This window comes from Giraffa tippelskirchi, chromosome 9, assembly GCF_054371585.1.
Source record: "Giraffa tippelskirchi isolate mGirTip1 chromosome 9, T2T-mGirTip1v1.2.pri, whole genome shotgun sequence".
NCBI lineage: Eukaryota > Metazoa > Chordata > Mammalia > Artiodactyla > Giraffidae > Giraffa > Giraffa tippelskirchi.
The window spans coordinates 132,392,687-132,412,913 of NC_137283.1; the positions used below are offsets into that span (position 1 = coordinate 132,392,687).

The 20,227-nt window shown below is 38.1% G+C and overlaps 1 protein-coding gene across 19 annotated transcripts in view; it reads right to left on the reverse strand.

Moving 5' to 3' along the window:
* The window catches only part of ARHGAP18 (Rho GTPase activating protein 18), a 204,371-nt gene that overhangs the window by 16,732 nt on the left and 167,412 nt on the right, over positions 1 to 20,227 (reverse strand). For all 19 annotated transcript variants that reach the window (XM_081529110.1, XM_081529106.1, XM_081529109.1 and 16 more), the window contains 6 exons: positions 19,729 to 19,820; positions 15,098 to 15,175; positions 11,315 to 11,474; positions 8,592 to 8,674; positions 4,154 to 4,360; positions 3,166 to 3,306 (listed from right to left, as the gene is read on the reverse strand). In XM_081529110.1, the coding sequence (XP_081385236.1) occupies positions 3,166 to 3,306; positions 4,154 to 4,360; positions 8,592 to 8,674; positions 11,315 to 11,474; positions 15,098 to 15,175; positions 19,729 to 19,820 (761 nt within the window). The remainder of the gene's footprint in view (positions 1 to 3,165; positions 3,307 to 4,153; positions 4,361 to 8,591; positions 8,675 to 11,314; positions 11,475 to 15,097; positions 15,176 to 19,728; positions 19,821 to 20,227) is intronic.

Below are 20,227 nucleotides of genomic sequence, written 5' to 3' on the forward strand. Positions count from 1 at the left end.
ACAAGCTAAATGACCTCCAATGTGGGTCATGATCACCTATGGACAACCACTCTGCCCCTCTGATGTCCACTTCCTGCTTGTAGCCCAGGGTCCTCTGGTCAGGCTCCATCACACATTTCTAGCATCTCTTGAGCTCCACCCTCCTGCATCCTTCTCTTGCTCTCTGTGAGAGAGCACCAGCCCCATCTCCCCCTGAAGACCTAACAGGGAATGGAGCTTGGCACCAAGGAGGCATTTACTAGTATTTTGTCAGAAGAATTGCTGAATTTCTCAGAAGACAAAATCAAAACTCAAAGATTAAGTGACAGCTAATGCATGATGAACCAGAGATCAAATTGCCAATATCCGCTGGATCATCGAAAAAGCAAGAGAGTTCCAGAAAAACATCTATTTCTGCTTTATTGACTATGCCAAAGCCTTTGACTGTGTGGATCACAATAAACTGTGGAAAATTCTGAAAGAGATGGGAATACCAGACCATCTGACCTGTCTCTTGAGAAACCTGTATGCAGGTCAGGAAGCAACAGTTAGAACTGGACATGGAACAACAGACTGGTTCCAAATAGGAAAAGGAGTACGTCAAGGCTGTATATTGTCACCCTGCTTATTTAACTTATATGCAGAGTACATCATGAGAAACGCTGGGCTGGAAGAAACACAAGCTGGAATCAAGATTGCCGGGAGAAATATCAATAACCTCAGATATGCAGATGACACCTCCTTATGGCAGAAAGTGAAGAACAACTAAAGAGCCTCTTGATGAAGGTGAAAGAGGAGAGTGAAAAAGTTGGCTTAAAGCTCAACGTTCAGAAAACTAAGATCATGGCATCTGGACCCATCACTTCATGGGAAATAGATGGGGAAACAGTGTCAGAGTTTATTTTTGGGGGCTCCAAAATCACTGCTGATGGTGATTGCAGCCATGAAATTAAAAGACGCTTACTCCTTGGAAGGAAGGTTATGGTCAACCTAGACAGCATATTTAAAAGTAGAGACATTAGTTTGCCAACAAAAGTCCGTCTAGTCAAGGCTATGGTTTTTCCAGTGGTCATGTATGGATGTGAGAGTTGGACGGTGAAGAAAGCTGAGCGCCGAAGAATTGATGCTTTTGAACTGTGGTGTTGGAGAAGACTCTTGAGAGTCCCTTGGACTGCAAGGAGATCCAATCAATCCATCCTAAAAGAGATTAATCCTGGGTGTTCATTGGAAGGTCTGATGTTGAAGCTGAAACTCCAATACTTTGGGCACCTCATGCGAAGGGTTGACTCATTGGAAAAGACCCTAATGCTGGGTAGGATTGGGGGCGGGAGAAGAAGGGGACGACAGAGGATGAGATGGTTGGATGGCATCACCGACTCGATGGACATGGGTTTGGGTAGACTCCGGGAGTTGATGATGGACAGAGAGGCCTGGCGTACTGCAATTCATGGGGTCGCAAAGAGTCGGACATGACTGAGCGACTGAACTGAACTGAATGCATGATGAAACTGAGAGTTAAATCCAGGCTTAAATCCCACGCCTTAAACTGACAATATAACTTTTAACTAGTACAGACATAATTCCCAGACCAGCTCTTATCTATTTAACCCAAAGGTGTCCCCTGGTGGCTCAGCCAGAAAAGAATCTGTCTACAATGCAGGAGACCCAGGTTCAATCCCTGGGTTGGGAAGATCTTCTGGAGAAGGGAATGGTTACCTACTCCAGTATTCTTGCCTGGAGAATTCCATGAATAGAGGATCCTGGCAGGCTATAATCCACGGGGTCTCAAAGAGTTGGACATGACTGAGTGACTAACACTTTCACACTTCACACAACTAAAAGAAATCCAAGTCAATGTTATTTTTCTATAAATGATGAAATAATTTAAACATTTTATCTCCAAAAAATTTTAATTTCTGTCTAAAAGACTTACTAAAAAGGTACAGCACCAAGTCTGTTTTCTTAAACTGCTCCTCAGAGTATGCCATTATAACTGTCTCATTAAATATTAGAAAGACAAGAGTATAAAGTCACCTAAATTAATGTGAATAAGCAGGACTACAAAAAAAAAAAAAGGTTCACGTATCATGACGTCCTTAGAAGTAACAAAACATTCTAAGTTAAATAAGAATGATATCTTAAAAATCCTTTCTAACCTGTATCATTTCTCAAAAAATACCACACTATGTACAATTCCCATTTATTAAATTTTACATTTTTAAGATACTACAAATTGACCAAAAAAAGTTTAACGTCAAGAAAATGCTATTTTTTAAGACTGAGAGCCATAAATCAATAAAGGAGAAAAAACATTTTTTTTGTGATTACTGGATCCCTAAGTAGGCCAAAGCAGGAAAATCAGACAAAGGGTGGTAAGTGCATTTCCGTATTATTCCACAAGATGTCAGCACGTAACTGAGGAACCTCAATGGTGGAGCTGGTGGTGGAAGGGTGTCTTCACCGTAAATAGAACAATACAAACCCTTGCATTTCATGTCCTTAAGTTAGAGCTTTCATAACTCATTTCTAAATGTGTCATCATGTACATTTCATTATTTTAGACCGGTTCTTAAGATATTCTTACAGAAGTTTATGATTACTAATATTTAGATATCCCTTTTAAAAATATTTTAATTTTCTGTGCTCCAACAAAACTCTTTCCAAATTTTTATGACCCCATTAAGACCCTTTGAAGACTTACCAAAGTCCAGGGAGGATCTTAGGCACAACACCAATACTGACCTATTTGTTTTTCAGGGTTAGTTATTTTTCCCCATTTTACAGATGAGAAAAATGAAGAGAAGGTCAGTGGTTCACACAAGGGACTCTTTAGCTACTAAACATTACAGCTGGTGGGCAACTGCTATCTCCACAGTGTCCTCTGTGTGTGTACACGTGGGTGGGTGAGGGTGAGTGTGTGATGAGACATTCCTTTCTTATCTTCCTTTGTTCTTTAACAAACTCACATGCTAAGTCACCAAGACCTGTGCAACTATTCCTACTTATTATTAGTACTAATGAGCATAGTTACCCTTATTAATGCCTTTAACTTATAAACAGTACCAGAGCTTAGCAAATATGTAGAAAGTCATCCTATAAAACATTTAAAACTCTTTGTTGTATATATGATATAAAAAACAGTACTGAAACCTGCATATATACATATATCTTCAAATTGTTTCTTACATCATTTGCACTCTTATCTTGCTTTTCATATTTTTCTCGATCATAAGCCATTTTCTTCAGCAATTTTTTCATGGCTTTTTTATCTTTTCTATGATTTTCAGTATTTTGCTTCCTCACTTGGTTGACAATAAACTTGGGAATCTATGGAGAAACGAAATTAAGTTTGGGGAGGAAAAAGAAGTAGCAACATTTTCAACTATTGAAATAATTATCTTTATTTCTTATATTTGGAGAGAAGTAAAGGTTTTATCTATTTGATAAGACTATGCAATTCATTAAATCTATGGGGGAAAAAGTGTATTGGATTACTCACCATGTGTTCAAAGCCTCCAGGTGATGCAAGTCACCACCCACTGTGTAAGGTTCAAAGAGAGGCCTGGTGAAGTTCAAGGACATAGTGGCCATTTCCAATGCCAAGACTGGAGACTGCCTGAGGTAACTGACCTCAACAGATGGCCCCTTCGTGTGTGGGCTTCCCTGGTGGCTCAGATGGTAAAGAATCTACCTGCAATGCAGGAGACCTGCGTTCGGTCCCTGGGTTGGGAAGACCCCCTGGAGAAGGGAATGCCTGAGGTAACTGGCATTAGGGGTCACCACCTCAATGGTTGGCCCCTTTAGGGGCTACCTATCTATAACCTTGCCTCTTTAACCTATAGACCTCTTCTAAAAGCTAACCAGCTAGCCTCTCCTGTCAGAAGAGAAAGAAAACTCACCAAGAGCTGATGGATGCTTAACAATAATCCAGGAAAAAATAATCCTCAGAAATTCCATTAGCAAAAATATTTTAGAAGTTACCAAATTGAAACAATAAAATCATGTTGGCAATTTAAGAAATGAGATTTAAAACATTGTTTGTTTTTTTTTAACTGCATTTGAAATCACCTATATTGGTTACTTTTTTGCAGAGACTATAACAATATAAAAATAATAAAGACTTCAAGATCTAGATATTATCACTCATTAACAGAGCTTGAAAATATATACTTACGGTCCACAGGAGTTTTTGATACTTAATCAGTAAGTGCATGATATTAGCTATCCCGGCTGCCATTACAAATTCTCGCTGTTCGCCGGACTTCAAACCCAATGTGTGATACATGAAGAGATTTGGGGCCATGACCATTGCTACATTCATGATTGTCATTTTATTTTTCTCTTTATTGTCTATGACTCTTTGGAGAAATTCAAGCAGGGCCTGAAACAGAAATGACTCTTTGAGATCTGTGTCATACATGAAGATAAGAGATTAAAGCACTGTAGCACATGAGATTTTTATTTACTTAAAAAAAAAAAAAAAAACTAAGTTGAACATAACCACAGTCAGCTGGCCACATCCAGCGGGCCTTGTCCTCAAACCTGCTCTGTTGGTTAACACACCCTGAGGTGGTGCTGTGTGTCTGCTAAGGACTATGGCCCTGGGGCACGATGCAAGAGACACACATCTGAGCTGCCGGTGGGGAGAGGAATGGAGAAGCATCAGTCTGCATGCCTACCAAGCCGTGGAGCACTGAAACATAGTTCAACTATCAAACAAATATTCACTTGCTGCAGGAAGTGCTGTACTTTATCTCTGGGAATTAAAATTTAAAAAAAGAAAAGAAAAACCTTAAAAGGATTCATTCAATCTCAGTTGCATTTGTTTTAAGGGATTCAGTAGCTGGCTGATATGAAATCCAAAAAGAATGGAGACTCTGATGGGGAGGAGGGGGAATAACTAGAGACAAAAAGAAGAGAATAAAAAAAAAAAAAAAGAATGAAAAGAAGCTTTTCACCAGACCAAGCTAGTTTATGCTCAGTTTGATGCCACCCACTCCCCACCTCTATCACCAACAGTGAAGTCTCTTCCGAGCCCCTCCTCCACAACAGCCACAGGCAGCTTAGACTACCCTTCTGCCAGGACAGAAAACTTCCAGTTCTTCTTCTGCAAATCAGTTTTGGTCTAAACCATTAACCACAATAATTGCACAGGTAGTCAATGATATCTATGAGCAAGGCATTGTTTTAAGAACTTCATAGACATCATTTCACTTAATCCGGGTTGGAAATCAAAGCTGTAATGATTCCCATCATATAGATGAGAAAATAGCATCTAAGAGAATGGATGTAACTTACCCGATGTCATAGAGTGAGCAAATGGTGGAGAAGTAACTTAACTGCCTAACTATCTGGCTTTGTTTCCGAACTCTTAACTATTAAAAGAAGCATGTTTTCATATTTAGCCTAAAATTCCTACCTAAAAAAGGTCAAATAAACTATGCCAAAATGGAAAAACAACAACAAAAAAAAAAAAACTGTTCTTCTCTCAAAAGATTTTTAGGGGAAAAAAATTCCTATAAGCTCTAAAAGCTTGATCTTGAATCCAGTTTAGTTGTTATATAGACTCTCAAAGTTTGAAACAAACTAAAGGCATAGCCTTACTATCTAACAATGAGATTCATGTATCTAATTTTTGATGCAGTGGTCAGAAAGTTAAACGGTAATCCAAGAATAAGGTTATGTAGAAACAATACCGTCTCAAATGAGGACAAAAGATTAATTGGTAAGGTTTGGAAAAAATATTTAGTTTTGTTCCAGAGACCAGAATAATTATTCAGTGACCAGTGTATTTCTTTCTTTACAAGCATAAATTACAGAGTTTAAGTAATTGACCACTTAAAGGTGGTGTGCATAATGCAATAAAGTTAATCAAAATACTACTATCAGGATATTAGAATGTTATGTGTGTAGATATAAAACTAATAAAATGTTAGCCTAGGCTTTGCTGAAAGAACTTCATCTTCGGATGTATTGTCTCTACATCTGATCTGTAAGAGCTGCCTTTTCTTAAAAGTATCTATGACCAGGACTTCTCTGGGTCCAGTGGTTAAGACTCCATGCTTCCAATGCAGGGGGTACAGGTGCAATTCCTAGTCAGAGAACTAAGATCCCACATGTGGCACAGTACAACCAAAAAAAAAGTATCTATCACCAGTCTGGTGTTATATAAATGTCACTGGACCCACTCTCTGAAAACTCAGTTTGAGTCTCAGTACAGTTGGTTACTAATTAGCTTTGTGCAATCTTAGGGTAAACCTTCTGGCATCCCGTTCCTTAAAATCTTCTCATTCATAAAACAGGAATGCTAATTTCCTAGCCTGCCAAGATTAAGCAACAAAATATATACAATGAATTTGCTGAAACTACAAAAAAGATAAATGCTTGTCAATAATAATATTAACATGGATTCCCCATTGTTAACATTAGTCTTTGTTATTCCTCCAAGTCAAAGGTAGGTTTGATCACTAGTCCAAATGCACATAATCCAAGGTTAAAAAAAAAATCCTGGTCAACAAGTTGCCTAAAGACATCTGTTGCCTTAAACTAGGACATAGGGTTTAATATGGTCCCTGCAAACCGTTAGATGTGCTGTAGAAACAGTCTATACAAGTCATGTACATGATCCTATCCCTCCAAATGACAATAGAAAGAGTGGCAAAATTGGAAAAATTGAGGAAGTTTGCATTAAGCTTCCTAAAATCATCTTGTGATGAAGTTTCCCTTCTCTTTTAGAGAACTAAATTTAAATGGTTTATTCTCTTGTATGCATGCTATACTTGTTTCAGCATTTCTGTTATTAGAAATGTTGTTGAAACCTTATCAGATCTGGCTAATTAAACTACTAAATCTTAAGTAAATTAGTAAAATTGTTTGGCAATTTCCAATTTTTTACCCCAAGAAAGTATTTTCCACTTACTTATACAATTGTGCTCCAGTAACTTTATGTCCTAAAAGTAAAACTAAAACTTAAAAACAAAAAAAATACACTCTCAAACAGATTTTGTCTTAAAAGAATGTGCCTAGGGTTTAAAGGCAAAATCCAAGAATGAGTTCTGGGCCAACCTTGCCCAATAGTAACCTTATTGGAATAAGTATTTCCTCCACTACTAGTTGAAGTCTTTTGAAAGTAGGCATATTTTAAGTAACTCATGTGTCTTTCGATTTCCATTTTATATTGGCCATTCACAGGGCCATCACACAGATAGGCACTTTTATGTGAATCAGAAAAAAGATGGACTAAATTCCTCTTTCTGGGTAGTTGATGTCCTGTGACAAGGGCATGGCTGACAAGCAGAGAACAGACTGAAAATCAGTCCCCACTTCGTCCTGGGCCCAATGTCCCTATTTTAGCCACAGTCTACCCACCCATACACAGCAGCCCTGGTCACATGATGCTTGAATACAACCCTTCCTGGAACTTGCCTCTGTCTCCAAAACCAAACCAAACCTAACCTAACCAGCCTTCTAAGCTACTCACAAAGTTAATCAGTGAAGTGAAAGATTATTTTCTGACTTAGTAAAGGGAATAACTCATTGGAAGTTCTCTTGCAGTGATGTAATGTTTTATTCCAGCAATCCTCATCAACTGTTTCAGCCGGAAAAGTTGCGTATTAACATTTATTCCAAGGGCATGGAATCTGCTCACCTGGTTTCAGTTCAAGGAGTCTTAATGAGGTACAGAAAAACATTTCCAAGGTTTACCAACTGGTGGTTTTGTTTTCTCGACAGGAAATTTTTTGACGTGATTCTTTTTCATTTTAAATATAAGGAACTATGGGGGCAAATGGGCAAAGGTTGTACCCTTACTTGTATAAAAAAACTTTTTTAAGGTAACAGTAAAACATAAGGTAGATGTGCTTTCTAAATTACATTAAAAATTTTTTTTTCTATGAGTTTATAATGAAACCTTTTCTAACTACTCTAAAATTTTTTGCCATTAAGGAAAACTAATCAATGTGGAACAATCCACTGATTATTATGAAAGCCTCTGATGATACATAATAAATGGTATTTAATCATATGACTATCAGACCAAATCACTGTGAAATGATGATATAGATCAGAAACTCAGGGTAGCCCCTTAGAGAAATGACTAGAACTTGAGTTGGTTTATCTTTTGGCTAATCAAACATTTCAAGTTCATCATTATGACTTATTTCAAACTCTACTGCTTGGAACTACAAACACATGTAACATCTTTAGGCAGCAATGGGCTATATTTGTTGAGCTTTAGGAGTTCCTTTTTAAACATTCAATTTTTACCTTACTAGTACATGCTAACTAAATAAAACTGGAAAATACAGGAATAACAGAAAGAAGAAAAAAATAAAATACATTCATGTTTTTATTAACAAATGAACTTTAATCACCTGTAGAAGAAATGTAATAGTTGAAAAAAAGACAAAAAAAATTTTTTTTTAAATACCCACCTATGAAACTATTAACATTAATAAAGAGTTAAAGACTTTCACCATCTCTGCTTAAAAATAGGTCTTCACACTTTATAGACAACTACTAACATTTCCACAATAACATTATTTTGTTCTGCCACAAATAATGAAAAATGACTCAGTTCTGAGGGATATTTAGCGTAAATGAAACCAGCTGACCTTGAGTGTGTCTCTGTTTGCATCAGGCAGGAGGATGACAAGAAGGTTCAAAGCCTGTAGTTGTTGCTTCCTGGTTGGAAGATCTGCAGACAGATTAAATACATCTGAATGCTTGTCTTTACCAAATACTTCTCTTTACTTTCTTTTTCTGTTTTGCAAGAAAAAAGTTATTTGGCATAAACATCACTGTGAAATGTGAGACACAATGAGTGAGCAGTAAGCCTGGTTTGAGCGTGTGTAGGGGGGATCGGGAGAAGCAGCTGTTAAAGTAGAGCTTTCTCTCTCTCGGAATGCTCACTTCCAACTGTGAGCGTATGACGGCGGCCTTATGTTTGCAGACACACAACAGTGCTTTGGAAATAATTTTAACTTCCGTGTGATAATTATTCCCCAATGAAAAGACAGAGGAGATTGGACCTTTTATAATACAGTGTCAGAGTGCACCTGTAACAGTGAAGCTTCTTCTCATGGTGCGTGAACAAATTACGTGGTGTAAATGGTTAAAAGCCTATCAATTCCAACAGTAATATGTAAAACAAAGCCTGGAACACAATAAATGTTCGAAAAATGTTTGTGGAATGAATAAGAAAACCAATCAGCAATGAGAGAGCTGAAGAGGTACATTATTATTATCGATATTTCCTATTTTCAGTACTCCCATCCCAATAAGTAATACTCGTGGATATCTGGAATCATTCTTGCCTTTACTTCTCAGGGATAAATTTGGTCCTTTAATCCATATCCAAGGACTATACATGCAAAATAGCAAAACTTAACCATTAAAAAAATATTTTAAATGACAATTTCAGTCATATTTCCCTAAAAATTCTGAATAAATGTTATGAGATAAGCCATGGGAAACATCTCAATATGACATGCTTTAAGAATAGCTTGGAACATAATGGAATATATTCAGTCATAAAAAAAGATCTGGCCATTTTCAACAACATGGATGAACCTTGAGTGCATTCTGCTAAGTGAAATAAGATGGAGAAAGACAAATATCTTATGATCTCACTTATATATAGAACCTAAAACAAAAACAAAACAGCTCACATATATACAGAGAACAGATTGGTGGAACAATCTGAACCACCATAGGTATCGGGAAAGGCAGATAAGAGGTACAAACTTCCAATTACAAAATAAGTAAGTCTCAGAGAAATAATCGGAGAAGGCAATGGCACCCCCCTCCAGTCCTCTTGCCTGGAAAACCCCATGGACGGAGGAGCCTAGTGGGCTACAGTCCATGGGGTCGCTAAGAGTCGGACATGACTGAGTGACTTCACTTTCACTTTACCCTTTCATGCACTGGAGAAGGAAATGGCAACCCACTCCAGTATTCTTGCAGTATTCTTCCAGAATCCCAGGGACGGCGGAGCCTGGTGGGCTGCCGTCTATGGGGTCGCACAGAGTCGGACACGACTGAAGCGACTTAGCAGCAGCAGCAGTAGCAGCAGGGAAATAATGCAAGCATGGCAACTACAGTTTTCCGGGTGGCTCAGTGATAAACAATTCACCTGCCAATGCAGGAGCTGCGGGAGACACGGGTTTGTTCCCTGGGTCAGGAAGAGCCCCTGGAGGAGGGCATGGCAATCCACTCCTTGTATTCTTGCCTGGAGAATCTCTTGGACAGAGGAGTCTGGTGGACCACAGTCCATAGCGTAGCAAAGAGTAAGACACACCTGAGTGACTATGCATCAGACTATGTGTGGCAACTCTAGTTAATAATACTATATTACATACTTTAAAGTTACTAAGAGTAGATCTTTAAAGTTCTCATTACAAGAAAACATTTTTCTATAATTATGAATGGTTACAGATGTTAAGTAGACATGATGATGATCACTTTGCAATGCATACAAATAACAAATATTGTACATGTGAAACTATTATGTCAATATACTTCAATTAAAAATAAGAATAGCCTGGAAAAGTTCTGGTTGACACAGCAGTTCAGCATAATCATTAATAGTGCTTCTTTTTCACTCTCAAAAAATGTGTCCCAATTTGGAACTTAAAGTATGGCTTGGTCACTAGAATGTGGTGACAGCATTTTTCCTTTTTTGATGGTCTCTGTGACTAAAAGGGATCATTATGCCAGTACGTGAACCTCATCAGATCTCTCTGTTCACTGGAAAGGAATCGAGAACTATTCAAGATGTTAATTTGGAGCCTGCCCAAGACCACAAAATGGAAAGACATAAGAAATCTGTTGCCCCCCAACCAATGAAGCAGTCAAATGATTTGTTCCATGTTTCTGCATGACAATTTCAGAAGTTAATTTTTCAGGAAATAATCACAGACTCTGTCACATCTCCTTGTGCTTTTATGATAACTGTTAATCTACAGCTTCTCCAGTAAGTGTTGCTTTTAACACTTGGCAAGAAAAATGTATCAGAGAGCTTACGTGATTCATTCTATTAAAAAAGAAATGTGAAGTTTCCAGCTTTTAATATGAAAATACGTACACTGTATTGCTTAAAGGCCATTAATCCACACCTGAAGAGATATGGATAGATCTGTTATCTATTTACTCCTAGATGTATATTTATAAAGGAAAAGAAAACATCGAGTGGCATTTCATTACTCACTGACATCAATGAATCAGAGTGTCTACCCAAATATATCTGGTTATATTCTTCACAAAGCAAAATGTCATTAAAGCAATTAATATGGATGGCACTGACACAAGCATTGCTTCAAAGAGGGGTGGCACTTACTCTGGACAGCCTGGAAAGCTTTGAGATATTCTACACTGAGCAGTGGCTGGGGCAGCTCCCGGATAAAGAGCTTCAGCAGGCTGGCGGCATCATGCTGCTTGACACTTTCCCAATTAAAAGTCCCTTCATAGAACTTTGCTTCTAGTTCTTGGCAAAGATTCTGAAAGGCAGAAGAGAGAAAGGGGGAAAAAAAAAAGCTACCAGTAAGTTGATTTTTTTTATCCTTGCTGAGACTGATATACTTCCCACTTCAGAAGAGATTCTACCTTTTGTGGCTTTTTATTATTTGCTTTTTTAATATTTATTTATTAATTAGGTTGCATCAGGTCTTTCGTTGGGGTGTGCAGGCTCTCTAGTTGTGGCCAGCAAGCTTAGTCGCCCACGACATGGGGGATCTTAGTTCCCCAACCTGTGTCATCTGCATTGCAAGGCTTTCTTAACCACCAGGCCACCAGAAGGGTCCCAAGATGTTACTTTTTTGAAAAGACATCTGAAACTACTAAAGGCCAACACTTCTCTATTACTCAAAAGAATATTCCTTCTCCTACCCCAAGTGTGATTCCATCAATGAAAATGATACCTAAGGTCAAGAATTCCAAAACTTTACACATTTTTCAGGATAGGCAACAAACCTTAAGCAGGAGAGGCTGAAATACAAGAACAGTTAAAACAGACTTTACACTTGGGGGCCTTAGATACTACAATTTTTCACCAACTTTAAAAAAATCATTTAAAGAAAAAGCCTGTGCTTTACTTAGAAGTACATCATATAACAAAATACATAATCAACCTATGGACCTGAAGCAAAAGGCCACCTCTGATTAGTCACCTCTGGGAAATGGAAAACCAAATTCCATAGCAAATGAGGTACGAAAAACACATCAGTATACCCTGTCTTAAATGCATAGGCTGTCAGTGACCTAGCCACTCTGCTGCCAGCTGCAAAAAACAGCTGGAGTCCTTGTGGAATTAGAAGTACCTAATTCATTTACCTCAAGGACTCCACAAAATGTGCCAGACAAATTATTAATAATAAATCAATTTTGTTTCATAATTACTATTTTCTATATGCTTTTTCACTGCGGCATGAATCGTATTATGTTAGAAACCTTTCCAAGTTTCTGGCACTCCCTTCTAATATTTGAAACTGTTCTCCCAAGAAACGTTCTTTGTTTTTCCTGTAAGGTGAACTTATTTTATTACACTTTCTCTTCCCAATACAATTCCATCCTCTACCCTAATTGTTTTTCGTAATTGGTGAAATACACAAAGGCAAACCTAGAAATGGGGGGAAAGAAAGGTGGAAGGAGAGAGGAATGAAAGAAGGGAGGTGGGAAGGAGATGGGGCGGGAGGGGGGAAGGAGATGGGGAGGAAGGGAGGGAAGGGAAAAAGGCCTGCAGAAGAGGGAGAAAGGGGGCAAGAGAACAAAGAAGACGGAAAAGAGAGGAAAGAGGAATGGAGGAGGAGGGAGAGTCCAAGAAATTTGTTGGGGAAGGGAGTAGAATGACAACCCTAAATTTTGCATGTCACCTTTACATTACGTACAAAACAGAGACTAGCCGCCGTATCATTCAGTCTGTGATAACAGGCTGTGTTGAGCCAGTTGAATCTACTTCACTGACCTTCTAAGAAGTTACATAGAGTTGAATTCACTCCTCTGCCAGCAATCTGGTCAAAATGTGAAATCCACATTACATCCATCCTTGTGTACTAAAGTAAACATGCTTATGACTCTCCTGAGTTTGCCATCACATTTTGCTAACGCAGGACATGAACTGTGACCTGGGAACCAGTGTTCTTGCTAAGATGGGTAGAATGGAGTCATGTAACTGGCTTCTGAGGGACAGTTTCTCTGCTAGAGAATGTGTTTCTCAACAGGACTCATCTCCCAATCACACACACTGTCCCTGATTGACTGGTGGTGAAACTGCTGCAGGTGTCAGCAAATGAAGTGAGACAGTGGCCACGTATCAAAATTACAAGAGCACCTGAACAATTTCGGGGACCTCTGTACATCAGACATCAGACCCAGGGGATGCAAGTTGAATGACATTTGTGAGCAGGGTATATATCAGTTCAGTTCAATCACTCAGTAGTATCTGACTCTTTGCAACCCCATGGACTGCAGATGCCAGGCCTCCCTGTCCATCACCAACTCCCAGAGTTTACCCAAACTCATGCCCACTGAGTCGGTGATGCCATCCAACCATCTCATCCTCTGTCGTCCCCTTCTTCTCCCACCTTCAATCTTTCCCAGCATCAGGGTCTTTTCAAATGAGTCAGCTCCTTGCATCAGGTAGCCAAAATATTGGAGTTTCAGCTTCACCATCAGTCCTTCCAGTGAACACTTAGGACTGATCTCCTTTAGGATGTACTGGTTGGATCTCCTTGCAGTCCAAAGGACTCTCAAGAGTCTTCTCCAACACCACAGTTCAAAAGCATCAATTCTTCGGTGCTCAGCTTTCTTTATAGTCCAACTCTCACATCCATACATGACTACTGGAAAAACCATAGCCTTGACTAGACGGACCTTTGTTGGCAAAGTAATGTCTGCTTTTTAATATGCTGTCTAGGTTGGTCATAACTTTCCTTCCAAGGAGTAAGCATCTTTTAATTTCATGGCTGCAGTCACCATCTGCAGTGATTTTGGAGCCCAAAAAAATAAAGTCTGACATTGTTTCCACTGTTTCCCCATCTACTTGCCATGAAGTGATGGGACCAGATGCCATGATCTTAGTTTTCTGAATGTTGAGCTTTAAGCCAACTTTTTCACTCTCCTCTTTCACCTTCATCAAGAGGCTCTTTAGTTCTTCTTCACTTTCTGCCATAAGGGTGGTGTCATCTGCATATCTGAGCTAGAGCTGAATTTTGAGGGTAAGGGTTAAGGAGGTTGTTAATGATTGATAATCAAAAAATTCCCTAGATGAGTTTTCCAGATAGAGCTACAATTCCAAGTATGAAGTCCCCATAAAATGCAAATCCCTGGAGATGCACATTCCATCCACATCATTTGCAGGGTAATTCTACTTAGACCAAGCATTCATTGGATACTGGATTCCCCAGAGCAGGAGTCAGGAACAGAGAAAGGAGGAGGACACACAGTATCCTAGGAAAGTGGGAAGGAAATGTCATCTTGAGAAAAAAGAAAGAAGGGGAGAAAGGGGGTTTCAACTGAAAGCTGGGAATCCCCTTGACTCTTTCATAAGCCAGACTCAGGCTACCCTTGGATCCTGTGAGCCAAGGAACTGGGACAGCCAGGAGTGGTTAAGACAATCTCATTTTGCCAGCTCACTAAGACTGATAATGTGCAGAGACTAATGTCAAGTCCCCTACTCTGCCCACCTGGTGGAGTTTACCATCCTGCCCTTTAAAAAAGAAAAAGAAGTAAATCTCACGCTGTTACTCATGCAGACTGTCAGCAGTCCCCTCTTAGAATTTTGACTCATCATGTTCTCTTTCCATCAGCAGGACAGAACTGTTCTTGTCTTCTGCTTGTTTACTTTTGTTCCTATTTTATATCTGCACAGTTGGAGAGTAAAATCATTTGCCTCTTGATTTATCACAGTATTGTTACTGGTAATAGAGTGATTTTGGAAAAAAAAAGTCAAAACTTACAATCAGAAGAGACTGTAGAAAAGCTAATATAAACTGAATGTTGAGATGTTTTTGTGTTTTTTCATCTTCTAAAATGGGAAGAAAGATTGGGGAGGACAACTGAGCTTTGCAGATGCAAAAAGTTTAATTAAACAAAGTTATTTACGTGAGTAGAACCAAGAAATCACCTTGATTCGAACAGCAGCTCCAGGGATTCTTAAGAGACCTTCAGTTTCCAAACCTCCCTCTTCAATGCGAGAAATCAGCTGTGTATAAACAGAAGGACATTCTGATTTTGGCATTCTTAATAGGTACAGTCTCAAATTTAACATCTCCTTCATACATAAATAAATAAAAACTGAATACAGTGACATGTTAACTGGATTTCACTAAGTTTTTAATGCTATGGCACAATCACTACTCATCTTTAAGCCAATATATCCTAAAACTTTAGTTGTAATTTGGAAAAAGTTGGGTCCTTTGGAACAAAAGTATATAACTTCACACAACACCTGCAATATCCCAGATAGAGACTGACCCATGTTCACTGTTTCAAAGCAACTAAGACGATCCATTTCTTCTGCTTTTTCAGAAACACACATTCTGCAATCAAATACATCTTATGAAATTATAGTATTTGCATATTTACACCTCCTTTTCAGTTTGTTCAAAGAAAAAATTGTTTATGATATGAAGAAAAAAAACTGCTTGTAAATATTCATTTTTAGGCTTTAAGCTTTGGGGGTAAACTTAAATACCTGATGAATACACACAGATCTCTAAGTTTTTGTTTTTTTTTTTTTTTTTAATAAGGCAGAAACCCACAAGAATAAGAAAATGGAGAAATTTCAATGATATAACACCGGAAGCTAGGAAGTGGTTAGTTTCTTGGCAGAGACTTTCAATTGGAATATGCATTCCCTGGGCAGTACACAAAGGCTTTTTAGGGGGTACTTGACTATTTTAGCTTCCCTTGTGGCTCAGCTGGTAAAGAATCCGCCTGCAATGTGGGAGACCTGGGTTCAATCCCTGGGTTGGGAAGATACCCTGGAGAAAGGAAAGGCTACCCACTCTAGTATTCTGGCCTGGAGAACTCCATGGACTGTATAGTCCATGGGGTCGCAAAGAGTCAGACACAACTGAGCAACTTTCACTTGACTATTTTAAAGGCTTCCCTGGTGGCTCAGACAGTAAAAAATCCACCTGCAATGTGGGAGACTTGGGTTTGATCCCTGGATTGGGAAGATTCCCCAGAAAAGGGAATGGCTACCTACTCCAGTATTCTTGCCTGGAAAATTCCATGGACCGAAGAGCCTGGTGGACTACAGTCCATGGGGTTGCATGATTGAGCAATTTTCACTTTTCACTGGCTATTTTAAAGAAATCAGTTTCCTTGTTCGCAATTTAAATATAAGGCAATTGCTAGCATCATATAGGTTTTCCTTACCATCCATTCCCCTCCTTTCACAATAGCCTTCTTCTAAAAGACAAACCTACTTTTCTCTCAGCCCCAAACTTACTATAATACCCTCTGCATACCCTGAGGCACAACATCTTCCATAGTGCCAAAACAGTATAAAATTTTAATTTTTTTTTTTTTCAGAGAAACCTCCTTAATGATTTACCAAGGCTTTATAAATAACATAAAGCTTACTATTTTCCCCATGCTTATAAAAATGTCTATTAGGAGCAAAGCATGGCATCATGAATGAAGTCTTTTGACTTTTATCTAGATGTTCTGAAGTAAGATTTATTGTAGCATATAGACACTGGAAGAGGGGACAACTGTTCCTCTATGACCCCACCTCTTGTATCCCTGGATTATGGCCAAAGTCTGTGCTAATTTTGAGATAGTCAGGTAAGAACAAAGCAAAGAGTAGTCTCCCAAGTATTTATTACTGACTGAAAATAGAAGCACTGAATTTCAAAAATTCAACCGGAATGATTTTCAAGACATTTTTCAAGTTACACTGGATAAAAACTCATGGGAAAAAAATCTTTAAATGAATTATTTTAGATTAGATGAACATTATTCAATAAAGTATTTAAAACTAAATATATCAAATAATACCCATGTGACATTTATTCAACCTACAAGCAATTTGTTTTATTTCATATTATAAAATGTTTAAAATATTCTATTAACAAAAAATAAAATTGCATGCCAGTAGCTGGATCAAATTAGTTTTTAGCAGTAAGACAAATTTTGCTTTTATTAAATACACAGGCAAAACTGATGATTTCTAAATAACTGAATGAGAATAATTTTTACATTTTAATGCTTTCTATTATTCTCTAATGCTTAATACTAGCGTTCAAAAGAGAATGTATATATACACTGTCATTTTTCTCATTATTTCTCACTTTGAAAATAACATATTTTAGCTACATTCTATTGTCATTGTTAAAATACAAACAATACTTTATTATGAAAATATGATTTACTAATTTGCCAGAATTTTGCCATAGATAAAAGTTAAGAATATTTCTATTTCTCCAGTGCTTTTGGGAATATGGTTTAAACAGTGTGTTTCTAAGGTGTGGGGTGGGGGGGTAGAGTGGCATGGGGAACCAGATACAATTTATAGATATTAGATAAGCTTTGTTAAAGCCTGTTTGAGGTATATTTCTCAATAACTGAGAAAATATAATCTGTTAAGGCTGATAATAAAATCTCTGCAAATCAGTGGTTTTCAATTCTTTCCTTTCAATAAAATTAAGGGAATACCTAATTGCATTGTCAGCTGATAAAATAAAAAAATACTTTTCAGGATAGATCACAGTGATTTTTTTTTTGCTTATCATTCAGCAGGGATACAAACAGATGAGTGTTATCTAATAGAAAGCTCTTTATATTCTCTTTTATTTTTTATATGAACCCAAAATCTTTAAGGCTCTTATCCAAAGACTTCAAACTGGTGGGTAGTCTGAGTCTCTAAAAAGTCTGAAGAGACCAAAAATGTACACTAACTAAATACGAAAACAATGTCAAGAGAAAATGATAGGGGACTGGATGCAATCCTGAGTCTGACCAGGAGGCAACACTGACTTCTTTTGGGACCAACCCTTGCTCTTTGCTGATGTGATAGTGAATCTCATGTGTCAACTGGGCTGGGCTACAGTACCCAGCTATTTAGTCAAACACCAGTCTAGATGTTGCTGTGAAGGTGTTTTTTAGATGCGATTAACATTTAACCTGTAGAATTTGAGTAAAGCAAACTACTTTCCATAATGTGGGTGGGCCTCATCCAGTCAGCTAAAGGCTGTAAGAACCCAGACTGAGGTTCCCCAAAGCAGCACAATTCTGCCTCAAGACTGCAACACAGAAACCCCACAGGAGTTTCCGCCTGCAGAGTTTGGACTCGACCCTGAAATGTTAACCCTTGCCTGTGTTTCCAGCTTGCTGTACATAATTCAGACTTGACAGGCCCCACAGTTGCAGAAGCCAATTCTTTAACATATAATAAATCTCTCTCTCTCCCCGCCCCTGATCCCGAGAGAGAGACAGATGCTCAATAAATACTATTAAATAAGTGAATGAAGGAAAGCACGTGTGTGTGTATATGTGGCTGCATGTGTCTCTTTCTCTCTCCCCCTCCCCAACACACACTCAGTCCTTCCTTCACTTAATAATATTTTTGAGCATCTCTCTCCGAGAGAGAGAGAGAAAGAGAAATCTCCTATTGGTGCTGTTTCTCTGAATAGCCCCAATACACTGGGAAAGGGTTCTGCTGAGATCCATGCTTTGTTCATCTGCATAAGTAACTCACACCACTTACTGCCATTAAAAGAACTTGAAACTATGGTCTCCATTTATAAGCATCTCTCTGGTTATCACAGACACCATGAACAACCATCCACACAGACAAAAGTTCTGCAGGCAATGACTAGAAGAAGCTGGTGAGTAGAACAAGCTGCCTACAACAAAGTCCATCAGGAGAAACACTGAGACACAGGTTTGGATGTAATGGTGACTATGAGGAATGAAGAAATCAGAGCTTAGTATTAATAGGTAAGATAGTAAATGACTGGCTTAGAATAATGGAAGAATCGGTGCCAAGTAGACTAAGCTTAACTATTAAGTGGCTTTGTTGAGACAAACAACTGAGAACATTACTACTGCCATTCTTGCTACCCATGAATTTTCAGAAACTGAGATGCCTGAGCTGTTGCAAAATCTGCATCTTGGGTAGCCCACAACTGATGCAACTAGCCTTCCTCAGGGGTATTCCCTGTCTTTTATCCAATGTAATCTGTGTTTCTGAACAATGATGGCTCAGAGGTTAGACAGAAATTTTTATATTGTCATAGATAATCCCCTTATGAATAATTGAGTGTTGACTACACAAGTGACTTTGTAGTTTAGCAATCATTTTCTAATTCTACTTTATGGTTTCTTTGCCTACTTTGGAAGAAGGCACGAGTAAATTAAATTGGACATCCTCACTATAAATAGGAAAGCTTGGAAAATACATACAGGCATAAAATATTCATGAGGATTCAATTCCCTAGAAATTTACCAGCAGTCCCCACTCCTAAGTATTATAGAATTGAAATCTCAATTATACAAAGCCAGCTAATATAAGACAGGAAAATGATGCCAGGTAATCACGGTTACATGAAATAACACTGAAAGCATCACCATGAAATAAAAATTATGAGCCCTTGAAACAAATCTGTTTCTTGAATAGAAAAACCAAAGCATAAAATAAAAGAGCATATCAATTGGAAAACTATATTATAATAGTATGAATGCAAAAACAAAACACCATTATCTCAAGTATGCTGTCTCTATGCTGACCCATTTGGGCCTACTTACTTTTTGAAATATCAAGGGTATTCGAGTTCCTGGTACTTTCTTCTGATCTTGTTCTAACAATACTGTCAATGGGACACAAAAAAGGCCAGAATCTGCAAAAACAACAACAAAATCTCTTCACTTTCATCAACCTATGAAATATTAATGCAAAAATGTTAAGGCACCAGATTCTTGATATTGTCATTCAATCAGACAACTATATCAAGCATCTAAGTGGGTAACACTGTCTACCAATTAGGTAAACACAACTTAATTGGAAAATTCTAGCTCCACCTTATAGAGCAATCTAGCAAACAAAGACAACTAAACTAATGACTATAAATCATCACCAAAATAATTAGAAAACTATAAACTGTTACAAAAGAGAAATAGAGTGCTGTGGGAATAGGCAAAATATGCAAGTAATTTACTAAATGTAATCAAGTTAAAAGTTCTCGCTTAAAGCAAATATCACTCATCTCTTCCATACTTAACTGACAGTCAACATTCTATAATATAG